This window comes from Euprymna scolopes, chromosome 18, assembly GCF_053919585.1.
Source record: "Euprymna scolopes isolate OS-2025 chromosome 18, ASM5391958v1, whole genome shotgun sequence".
Classification (NCBI taxonomy): Eukaryota; Metazoa; Mollusca; class Cephalopoda; order Sepiida; family Sepiolidae; genus Euprymna; species Euprymna scolopes.
The window spans coordinates 97,796,819-97,809,517 of NC_136499.1; the positions used below are offsets into that span (position 1 = coordinate 97,796,819).

Sequence of the window (12,699 nt, forward strand, 5' to 3'; positions counted from 1 at the left end):
CCAGGGCAGTAAAGGGTTAATGTAAATGTTTCAAGGTACGGATATGTGATGGGATAATGTGTATGTGAAAAAAAAAGAAAAGAAAACGTGAAATTTTTCTCTCTCTCCCTAGAGCGTTCTTTTTTTCTCTGCCTGGGTTGGCAGACGATAATAATTATTTAAAGCCAAATTTTTCAGAAAAAAAAACGCCAAAAAGGCAAAATCCAAAAGCGCAGGCACATTTTTTAAGTAAAAAAGGCCAACAAAAAGCCAAATTGAAAATTAAAGAAAAATTGACTATATTGAAGTTGTTGACTTTCAAAGATAAACATTTGTTGACTTTCAAAGATAAACATTTAGTAAGTAACTGTGTAAACAGATTTTAAAATATTTTTAATTAACGAAGACTGCGTTTCTCTATCTATCGATCTATCTATCTCTGCCTTGAGCATGCGTACAGAAAAGGGCCGAACTTGAAAAAAAAGAGATTTTAAAATATTTTTTTTTTAATATTTTTATTTGTTTATATCTAACAGCAATCAGTCGTAGTTGCGAGAATATTTTTAATTAACGAAAACTGCATTTCTCTCTCTCCCTCTCACACTGTGTGTCTATCTATTTATCGCTCCCTCTCTCTCTCAAACAAATGTAAAGAAAAATAAACAATAAAAAAAAAAACAAATAAATGTTCAATTTTTGTCCCCGCCCGGTGGAAATTCACCCTGTGAACTATTTTTTTTTAAATAGTAAATTTTCAGCAGTTATGTTATCATATCTAAGCAGCAGATCTTCGATCATAAAATGCTTATTCTCATTCCATAAATGCAGAGCATTCACGGGCTGGTTGAAGACGCACATCATTTTTAATTTTTAATTAACGAAAACTGTGTTTCTCTCTCTCTCTCACACTGTGTGTGTCTATCTATCTATCGCTCCCTCTCTCTCTCAAACAAATGTAAAGAAAAATAAATAAGCTAAATGTAAAGAAAAATAAATAAGCTAAAAATTAAATAAAACTTTTGAAAATATTTTTAAATAAACATATTTATAAAACATAAATGAAGATGTATTTATTGAGAATATTTGGAGCACTAATATCGTGATTTTGGTATATACATATTTACATACATTTTACCTACCGTACTCTTCATTTACTATTTAAAAAAAAATAGTACACAGGGTGAATTCGTCGGCCAGGGCAGTAAAGGGTTAATGTAAATGTTTCAAGGTACGGATATGCGATGGGATAATGTGTATGTGAAAAAAAAAAAGAAAAGAAAACGTGAAATTTTCACGGGTCCAGCTAGTATACAATAAAATTTGTTTGCATTATCTGGTTATGAGTTGGTTTCTGCACCCAAAGATTTTCATTTTTAAGCTAATTTAGCAAGCGATCTCCGATCAGATTTCAACAAGGTTACATTTTGTCATCATTTCACGTGTGGCTGGTATTCTGAAAGTTACTGATTAGGCTCAACACTGCTTAACGTTTGTGAACTATTTTAACGGTAGATGTTCCGACAAACATTTGATTTGAAATTTGTACCACCTCAACGTAAATACGCCAACAAACCAAACAAGCAGCAAAGTCCCACCCCTACACAGATCCCCAGATGTCAGAAACCTTTCTACTCTAATAGTTTCTTCCTTAGAACTGCATGTACTGAAATGCAGAAGTTCAAGTGTAATGTGAACAGGCATCTTGCTGCTCAACTCCCTACATAGTATCACTAAAAAAGAATTGGTACGTGAACATGGTTTTGCCATATCAGCATTCTCTAAATAGTAACATGGATTGATTCTCAGCTCAAATACAAGACCTTGATTTTAGGACCAATGAAAAGAAATTTTTTTTAAAAACTGAATACTTGTGAACATGTCCAGCAATATTACAAACAACAGCCACATGACGGGAAAAATACCTGGATCGAATTCAGATGAAGAAAAGGCAGAGACACACTAACGATCCATCTAACAGTGAATATATTCACATACGCTTGTTAGTCGCAATCCAATTTTGACATTAATTTTTGCAGGAAAGAGTTGCCATGTTTCCACCTACAACAAGTCGTATTCCCAAATGATTGGCCAACTGATACTGACCAAGCTCACTGATGCATCACTTTCAAGGTTATTATAACATATGAAAGAGTGAAGACTTTTTTTTTTATATCTCCTTTTATTCTCTTCTGCAAGATTAGTAAAAAGTTGGAATCTACAATATGTTTGAGTACATACATACAATTAGCATTTCATGAGTAATTTCACAACGGTGTGTGTGTGTGTGTAGGTGTGCATTCGTGTGTGAATGTGTACATGTATAGAGAAGGCAGCAAGAAAAAAAAAACTCCAATTAGTTTCAACTAAGGTCAAAATTAAAAGAAAGACACCGAGTGGGAGGCAACACAGGAGATCAATTTTTGATGAAACAAATTATCTAACGCTTCAATCCCCTTCGTGAATCATTTGTGTTTTAGCCTTCACAGCACAAAAAAAATCAGTTTTCAGAGAAAACTAATGAGATGGAAAATGAAGGCAAGTCATGGAGAGAAGAGAGGGGGGAAAAAAAAAAAAAAAAAAAAAAACTTTTACTAATACATCTTTTAAACAAAACATGGTAATGCGAAGTGAAATTCTCATTATCGTAGCTAAACACCTAAGAAAAAACAGTGAGAACCTACGCATTAAAGTTGGATGCTCTTTCTAATGCCAACCTAATGTTACAGATCAAGTCTACATATTTTATCCAGATATCAAAACAATATACCACTCAAGATTAAGTCTTCATTGTATACGTTTTCAAGTAGCAATACACATGAAAAAATTGAAATAGCTTGAAATATTTCAATATTGGTATGCATAGAAAGAGCTTGATGAGCTAAGAAAGAATCTTTTTAAATTTTTAAAATCTGATTAAAATTAAGGAAGTTATGGCTATTTTTGTGCCTCACACGTTTGGATATTTTCCCCTCTTTAAGACCATATGCGTTTCGTCACATTTTTTACACTACTTTTTCAGTAAAAATGTCATATCTTTGTTAAAACACAAGACTAAAAAATGAAATTTACTGTATAAGTGTATTTTTGTACAAGGAATCAGAATATGCAACTGAAAATCTCCCAAAGTTTATGGTTTCCAAATAATCCGCAGTAAATGTGCATAAATATGCAGCAATTCCTTAAAAATGCCATGTATCCATAAACAGAAAAGAAGTTGGAGAACTCAAAGTTGAATTGTAATGTGCTTTATGTACAAAAAACTTAAATCTAAGCATAAGACCATTTAAAAATGAATATATTGCAATATTTCTTTGGTATTATTGTAGATTAACACCTTCTGTTTAACCCCACTCAACTCCTTCTGACCACCCCTCCAAAATGTGATTCTACCTTTTTAGGAAATTATGTATAAAATGCCATGAAAAACTTTAATGAAAGATAAACAAATTGTTTTAGAATTGAATGTAAAATAATTTCCTATTACAGATCATTCTAGCATTTTAGGGCAGTTAACTGGGTTTTTTTTCTATGGGAAAATATGCATGCTTTTTTTTTTTTTTTTTTTTTTTTTAAGATGATTATGTGTAGTTTTAAGAGGGTTTCTATGCAATGAGAATATGTGGAGGTTGCCATTCGGACTTTGAATTAATTGTAGGGCTAAGGAAAATTATGTGTGAACATACTGAAAACTTGACAGAGACAAAGCTAACAAAAACAATATTAGAGGGGGGAGCGGTTAGTTTCACAAAAATTTAATGTAAAATAATTCACCATTTCCTGGCCATTCTAGCATTTTAGGACAGTTAACCAATTTATTTTTATGTGTATTTTCTTTAAGGAAGGATCTATTTTTTGTTTGTTTGTTTTAGATGCTTGTATGTGGCTTACAGAGGTATTTTGTTGGGGGGGAGGGGGGCTTGCCACTCGAACTTAGTGTTATTGTTAGGGTTAAAGAGTGTTTTAGGAGGAGACTTGCCACACATAATTTGGATTAGAGGTGAAGTTAAGAGAGCTTTTTTTCAAAGAGAGCGTTCATCACTCATATTTACTGTTAGCGGTTCATAATTATTGGCTTTATATTATATATTTAGTTTTAATTTAATAAGAAACTGCGTTGCGAAATTTCAAAGAAAATTCCATAAATTTGTTGATTTCTATTTTCGAGGTTGAAGGTGTTAATTCCATAGGCCGTTTATACTACGCTGGAGCAGGTTGTAAAAATATCTTTCGCTTAATAAGTAGAAAAAATTAACGAAATAAAAAGCTTCCTAATTGTAGTTTGATGTGTTTTCTAACTGCTTTTAAAATTTCAAGAATATTGATATAGATTTTGAGGGTTTGTATTACTATACACATAGATTCGAAAAAGTTGTCAAAAAAACAAATATATAACAAATAAATGTTATCAAAAGCAAGTTACTTTTCTACCTAACTGGATAATTTTTTAGTGTTTTTATTTAATGTAACATGTTTATTCAGCTTGAAAACAGTGTTTACCGATGTTTTGGAAAATTTTAAATGGCGCCCGCCGCCCGACTCTCTTGAAACGGTAAGTTTGGGGAAAAGAGTTAAAAATAAAAAAGTAGAAAAAATACTGCTAGAAACTCGCTCAATATATGTTACCGTGACATAGGCTGACATATATTCGGTGAGTTTTTAACAGTATTTTGTATAGTTTTTTTTTTTTTTTTTTAATTTTTAACTCCTTTTCTCAAACTTACCGTGTCAAAGAGAGTCGGGCCGGGCGCCATTTTTAATTTTCCAATACATCGGTAAACACTGTACGTTTTTCGATCTGAATAAACATGTTACATTAAATAAAAACACTAGAAAATTATCCAGTTAGGTAGAAAAGTAACTTATCTTGCCTTTGATAACATTTATTTGTTATATATTTGTTTTTTGACAACTTTTTCGAATATGTATAAACGAGATTTTGATACTTATTTTGATTTTGAAAAAAAAAACATTTGTGGCTGTTCGCAGTAAAGCATTGTTTTAATTCGCTGTTCGAAACTAATTTAAAGAATAAAAGTGCATGCAAGCTATATATCTACAAAAGTTTTTATTTTTTTTTAACCATGTTTTTAAATTTGACGAAAAATGTGAGAAATTGCAACAGATTCATAATGCCGAATTGGTTGGGATTGTTATTATACATTCTGAAAACCGAATAGTTCTAAACTAATGTTATTCTGATAACAAAATAGCTCTAATTAAACATAACATTTATATTCGTATTTTCATGTTTTTCTTAATTCGTTCTTGAATAAAAATTAAAGAACGCGTGTTTGTTTATACACTGTGCTATCGCTGATTCTACAAGCTGAAGCTGCTGCAACTTCATTTGACCAAATTCGAGAAATAGAAACAATTTTTTTTTCGGGTAGGTCCTTTTAAATTATCAATTACCGCGGTCCTACTCAACATAAAATAATACTTTTAATTGATAAAGATAGTAAAAAGATTGATTTACTTACTACTGGGTGTCCGAAGAATTTTTTTTTCAAAATGTTCGATACTCAGCATATTAAAGTCTTATTTTTAATACGACAAAAACAGAAATGGTCAAAAATATTTCGGACACTTGACAGTATTAAGATTAACACCTCTTCTTATTGATTCCCAAACTTCATGACGAAATTCTTCATACAATCACGGTACGGACCTTTAGAAAACAGGGGGGGTCATTACAAAACCTTACCGAAAAGGCCATTTTATGACGTTCACATTTTTATCACTTTATTTGCTCAAAACTCTTAAAATATATAATGTACATTCATATTTATTAATTCATTTGAAAGTATATTCATTTCCGAACAAAACAGTAGTAATTTGAAGACTTGAAGTGCTTTGGTTTAAAAAATATGGCTATTTTAGTAGAACTACCTTGAAATCTGATTATCCAAAGCGTTTTTCGTCTGTGTGTATTACTATTTCAAGAAATAACGGATAAAAAAATACAATAGAAATGAACAGAAAAAGATTGAATTGAATAGAGTTAATTGAATCTTTCCAAATTTCATGGATGAGGTCAAGCATTTGGACAACCAAATCCACAGCCTTTGTAATAACAATGACGTTATATGAATACTTACATCTAAATGGCCATTTTTAGCCTTTGGGACGTTCTTGAGAACATGTTCTACTGCTTCCTGCGCAGGTTTAAGCTGGAAAATGAAAAGACAAAGAAACAATATTAGATAAAACGCTTCTTTTCTGCTCTTTAAAGCATATGTTTATGCAACAGTTTTACTTTTCTTTACAGTCCTTTTGAGAGAGATCTTTTAAGTCGCACTGGTTGGATTATTGAGGGCAGATAATTGAATCAGTTTTGTAGCCCCCCTCCCCCGATTTCATTATAGCAGCTTTTTATTGTTTAATTAACTAAATTTTTTTTCATATGGAAGTCGCTCCAGACAAGGTGTAAAGCCACTTAATATAAGGAGCTAAGAACAAAAGATTATCAAAAAGACAGGTGATGCTTATTTATCACAGTTTTGAGAATTCCACAGCCTGAGGTTCTTGGAAAGAAGCTACTGGAATCGGAAGCTGTATCAAAACAGCAAAATTGATGAAGATGACTATGCCAACGAGTCAAACGAGCTGGAACAAAGAAAGTGAGGAATAGATCAGAATTCTGAAGAACATGCCATAATAGTATTTATAGAAAAGGCTGTGACTAACAACATCACATCTGTGAGAGGTTACATGTTAAGAACAGCTTTAGGAATAAACACCCCCAACCTCGAAAGCTGTTCTTAACATGGGGAGGTTGGGGTGTTTATACTATGCTGGGTACTCTCATAAAAATACAAAAAATTCAAAATGAGGCTTCCTTTTTCCAAAGAAGATGCCGCCATTTTTTTTTTTTTCTTTTTCAAATCCGCTCGGAAAAACTGAATTTTTTAGATTCAAACGACTTTTACGTATTCGGCATTACTCTGGAGTCTTTCCTTTTATTTCACGTTTTTTTTTTAATCTAGATTTTCATTTATTTAAATAATTGTATAACAAGTATTGTACCATTTGATAGGCATAATAATCAACTACTTAAAATTTTAAGTTATGTACCCACTTGTTTCATACCGTTATATGATAGGTCTTCCATATCATTACAGTCTCTCTCAGTGTAATTTAACTGAGATTGTTGGTTTCTTTGCTAAATACCCAAACGACTATACGAAAAATAAATATATACAAGAAATAAATGTTACCATAGACAAAGGTAATTTTATACCTACTTGGCTTATTTGTTTTGGGTTTCTAGTAGTTTTTATTGCTCTTTATTTAATCTAAAGAATTCAGTTTTTCTGAGTGGATTTGAAAAAAAAAAAAACACTTTGGAAGAAGGAAGCCTCGTTTTGAATTCAAGGTTTACAAGTGCTTTGAATTTTTTTGTATTTTTTATTTTTTACAAGAGTACCCAGAGTAGTATAAATAAACACCTCAACCTCCCCATGTTAAGAACGGCTTTCAGAATAAACACCCACAACCTCCCTATATTAAGAACAGCTTTAGAAATAAACATCCCACAACTCCCCATGTTAACAGAATTTTCAAAATTTTTCTTGTGACGTCTATTACATTAATACTTAGATCCTCATCATCGCAAAACAAACAAAAATAAAAAAGAAATGTAAAATCCGACTCTGCATTTTTTTTTATTTTTAAGTGCAAATGAAATTTATGGTTCTTCCAACAATAATGCATTTCATTATCTTTTTAAAGTCTTTCCGCACACGTTTTACAATGCTTTGCCATATAACATGCTTTTTAAAATCTCTCTCCTGGCCGGCCACAGGCAGCACCTTCGACTTAACAAGTCCATCTTTGCTTCTCTTCTTGCTCGACCATATACTATTCTTCTTGCTGCCTTTTTTCTTCTCCTTCCCATGACGTCAGCGCATGCACACTTAATTTGCATATGTGCTAAGATGGCTGCTGCTGCTGCTAATCTTTTCACTAGTCAGCTATCGTATGACTGCTGATTTTTTCATGCATGGCATATGCGAATAGGATTTGTGTTTTGCAAAGGGAAAAGAAAAAACATCAATGTTTGATATATCTTTGGTTAGGAAGCCAGTATCTTCAGACGCCCTGATCTGGTAATACCAGATGTCTTAATAGATATTACAATTCCAAGCCAAAGTGAATCTGGGAGCAATGGTAAGTAAGAAGCAACTCCATATTCCCCTCCAGCTCCCAAATGGGGCCCACTAGGTGTAGTTCAAGGTCATATTCAAGACCCGTTTTTTAAAGCAAAACTCATTTTTAACTTTGCAGAACATGATTGGGTTTGAAAAACGGAAAGGATAAAAAACAATAACATCAATGTTTGATGCATTTAAGTGAGGAAGCCGATATCTTCAGACATCTTGATCTTGTAACACCAGAAGACGTAACAGGAAATAGAATTACTTACCTCACAAGGGGTCTGGAAGTGTTTATTGAAGATGGCATCGCGATCATTGTCTATAAAATAAAATAAAAACAAGTAAAGAAATTTAAACCCTCCAGTTTTCTTTTAATTTTTCAAACATTCTTCAATTAGTACAAATATTGGTTCTTATTTAAACTTACATTTATTTACAAAAAAAAAAAAAAAAAAAAATTCTTATGATGTACATACCCGTCAGAGAACAAAGATGTCATCTCCCAAGAATTATGCAAATTATTTTTTTTTTTTAGATTACATTAAAATTCAAGAGCAGATAACTCGATTCACTAACGAGATTTATCTACTCCCCCATAAAAGATCATCAATGGCTGCCAACGATACATAATCACTGAAAAATTGTAAAATTTGATTTTCTTTAAAAAAGAAGAAACTCCTTGATCAATTTATTGGATTTTTGGAATATAATTTCATTCAGTGATGACTACGTACACCATAAAAAAATTTGTGTTCTTTTTTTGTTTTTTTTTAATAAGTGTGACAATATTAGGGTAGGACCCTGGTCTGGAAGAGTTAACAGACAGTAATTACTTGGCTGGGTGACTAGGTTCAGAACAGAATTTGGATGGCGGTAGTCATTGCCAATCCTGGGTAAATAAGATAAAAAAATTGAGATGAATGGCCGAGGAAATGGAATTTGACGAGACAGATGCTGAGGTAGCCAAAGTTATAGATAATGACTGTTTTGAAAAAGGTCTTTTTTTCGTTCTTCCTGGGACATATGTTCCCGTGTTGATATAATTAATGGCCGGAGGGAAGCCATTGCGATAATGTTATTTTGGAAAGATACTTTGGAAAAAGATTCAGTCAGAAGCTGCAATAAGCAGACGCGTGTTGACAGGTAATGGCCATATGTCGGCCACCGAATAATGTTGTTTGGGGGAACTGTATTTCCCTGTAGAAATCAGATAAGGAAATATTAATTAGTATTAATATAAACCCCACCTGTTCGCTCACACGATCCGAGGATCTAGGGTGGAAGTAGAGAATCGCCAGGGTGACGTCACTGGGAATAGTGAGAGGATTAATTCCAAGGTGTTTGGAGAACCAGGACCAGCCCCTAGCATACGTCACCGGTGATAGTAAGAGGATCGACTTCACGGTAGTTGGAGGTGAGGGGACCGCCCCTAGGGTTATGACGTAAATAGACATTAAGAGGGAATTCTCCTCCGTACCGAGAGTTTTGATTACCTAAGCAGATCTATACGATAAGAGTAGGTATCCCAAACCAAAATTTTATTTTTATCATCTCTAAAAAAAAAAAAAAAAAAAAAAAGTGATGTGGGCATGTAGATTTTTGTAAACCATTTACAAAAATACCAAATTTATTTTGGTAGGTCAATTAGCCATCAAGTTATGATCATTAAAAGTTTGTCGGAAAGTTGAAATTTGCTATCGTAGCCGAGAAGCCAAATTTCATAGTCTATAACTAAAAATGTAAGCTACTAACAAGTGAAAAATCCTTATAAATGTAATTTCATCTTGTAGTAAATGAAAATTAATACAAATTTAGGCAATAAATATTAGATGAAACCAACTTAAACACTAGGCAAAATTCCTCTATCAACGCGAAAACAGTGAAAATACGACACGGAAATGCAACTTTAACTGTTCATATCAATTTCATTTTAATAGCTAATGTATCGAATCTTCTTAGTATGATTCAAAACACATTAGAGATCAAGATAATTCTTTCTTTTAATTATAAATTGATAAAACCACTCAATTGTAGACCATGTAAAAGCAGTCAAACAGGCAATTTTGTAAAAAGGGCAAAAAAGGTAAAAAAAAATGAGTCAAAAGTATACGTTACTGAAATTGCTATAAAACTGTAACCATTGGTGGTAGAAGCTTGAAACTTTGCAACTTTACTAATTTTGGGGTAAGGAATTCAAAAAAATGGTTGCCTTGTTTCTAATAACAAAACTTGTTGCTACAGAAATACTTTTACTTTGGGAAATTTAAACTCGCCAAAAAAGCACCGACGACAATAATATTTAGAAATTTTTTATACAAAAAAAAAAAAAAAAAAAAAAAAAAAAAAAAGGCACAAATCATTTTTTTTTTAAACATTGAAAAACTTTCAACTTAAAAAAACAAGTAAGAAAGATATTTTAGGTCTTACTACAATTCCTTTCTTATCGATCTTCTCTCAGAATTCTTTCATAGGCTTCTGCTATGGTAGATATCTCAGGAACCCTCCAAATCCTACCATCACTTGAAACTGGCATTACCTCAAAATCCCATCTGTAGACAAATGCTGACTACTTGTGCAATGTCATCTGATAAAGGCCATCGAAAATAATCTTTTCTACTTTTTGTTTGCATTAAAAATTTTACTACAGCGCTGGATGCAGATATAATATCAATGACTTGGCCAATGTAAAAGCTGGTGTCATAGTAGACAGCTACCCATTGTCCTTGATGTTCATAACTGAAGATATCCTGAGATGGATCTTCATCACAACTGCAGTAGTTATCTGAATGTTCAGCAGATTCACTTGAGGAAGAAATTTTTTGTGGCTTTGGTGGAGGTGGAGATGAATCAATTGGATTTCTTTTCAAGTAGTCAGAGAGAGCAGCTTCCAGTTGAACTTTATTTCCACTGGTGTTGATTTTGACACCTAAAACAACCTTGAGGTATCTCAATTGGTCTTTGAGTGCTTCCAAACCATTTTCTGAAATGTTTTTTTTTATCTGTTTATCAGACTTCACTGGACCACCATGCTTAATAACAGAGTTAATAATTCTCTCTTTCTCAGCAGCAGCTTGACATTCTTTTTCCTTCTTTAATCTTTCATTTTGTGCAATTTTTTCTTGGACACGAAGTTTCACAAGGGCTTCTTGTTGTGCATGTTTTTGTCGCAAATGTTTTGCATGTTTTCTGGAGATGCTCAGAATGGATTGCCTCTTTGTTGATGGTATTACTTCCAACCAAGCTGTTGTCCGATTGCGCTTAAGCATATTTGAAGATGATCGATTATGTAGTGATGCATGTCGTTTTGTTTGCATGCTAAAATCTAAATCTCCAAAGGCATGCTCACCTGACAGATTTGTTAAAGGGCAGCTCTTCAAGGCATCTCTCGTCTCCTGATCTACATCTTTTCCAAAAGCACCTCCTTCTAAAAAGTCATGCAACTGGTGCTTAGTGACAATGAGGAACTTACTATCTTGCGCAAACATTCTAAAACAAGTTCAGGGGCTGTGAGACTAATAAAGAGAGACACATTGCCTTCCTCAAAGAATTCCCCATTAAATACACCTTTACAGTCAGATTTTAATAACAACTGGGGATTGTTGATCCAGCATTCTAAACTTAGAGCCATTTTCTTGATATAGTGATGGAAGTCAACATACTGAACAGTGCTGTTAACAAGTTTCCAGAAAGGTTTGGTCAAATTAATGTTCAGCAAACCAACTGCAGCAAGTAGGGAATGTAGTCTCTCATCAGAAATGTCAGCCAAAACACTCTGTAATTTCATATTGCAAGATGTTGCAAACACAGATAAAAATAATTTTATATGCTCTTTATGGTGATATATTGCCAGAGCATTTTCAAATAGAGAATTAAACCTATTTGCCCGATAACTTGTGATTTGAGATTGGTACCCTTCTTTGCTGCAGTATGACAGCCATTCTGTCCTGCAACCACTTTTATTACGGGTGACGACAAAAAAAAAAAAAATAAAATAATATGCGTTCTGTCACAATTTCTGTTAATGCTGACATAAAAAGTTTTTATGTAATTATTTTAAAATTTTAGAACAAAATAATTTAATATATTTGCTAATATATAGCCTTGGAACTAAGTTTTTATATTTAGTCAGTTTTTTTTCTACAAAGCGTAAATGTTGACATGTTTTACGAATCCAAAACAAAGAAACAAAAAATTAGTAAATAAATAATGCTTATTTTAAGTAATTTATTTTAAATAATTTTTTTTTTAATTCTCTTTTTTTTCATAATTAAAAAAACTTATGTTTCTGAACAATAACAAAAACATATACTTTATCGTCATAAGTCACTAGCCGAACGTTTTGTTTATGGAATTTAATTAAAATAATTTAACAATGCTAAAGTTTATCCCACCATAACCGAAGGAGAAAGCGATGAAAGTTTGAAAAAAGCTATAGAAAATAAACTGGCATTATTTTTTAAATTGTAAATTTTCATTTTTTTAATGACATTCTAAAAATATTAATTAAAAAAATATCTTTCTATAACTTTTAAATAATAAAGAAAAAACAAACTCACCTAAGAAC

General features: G+C 32.3%; 1 protein-coding gene across 2 annotated transcripts in view; it reads right to left on the reverse strand.

Annotated features, from left to right (window-relative positions):
- LOC145297702 (retinoblastoma-associated protein-like) overlaps positions 1 to 12,699 on the reverse strand; it is a 108,113-nt gene that overhangs the window by 60,368 nt on the left and 35,046 nt on the right. For both annotated transcript variants that reach the window (XM_080143902.1, XM_080143903.1), the window contains exons 10-11: positions 8,405 to 8,454; positions 6,078 to 6,149 (exon numbers count right to left, since the gene is read on the reverse strand). In XM_080143902.1, coding sequence (XP_080000028.1) covers positions 6,078 to 6,149; positions 8,405 to 8,454 — 122 coding nt within the window. The remainder of the gene's footprint in view (positions 1 to 6,077; positions 6,150 to 8,404; positions 8,455 to 12,699) is intronic.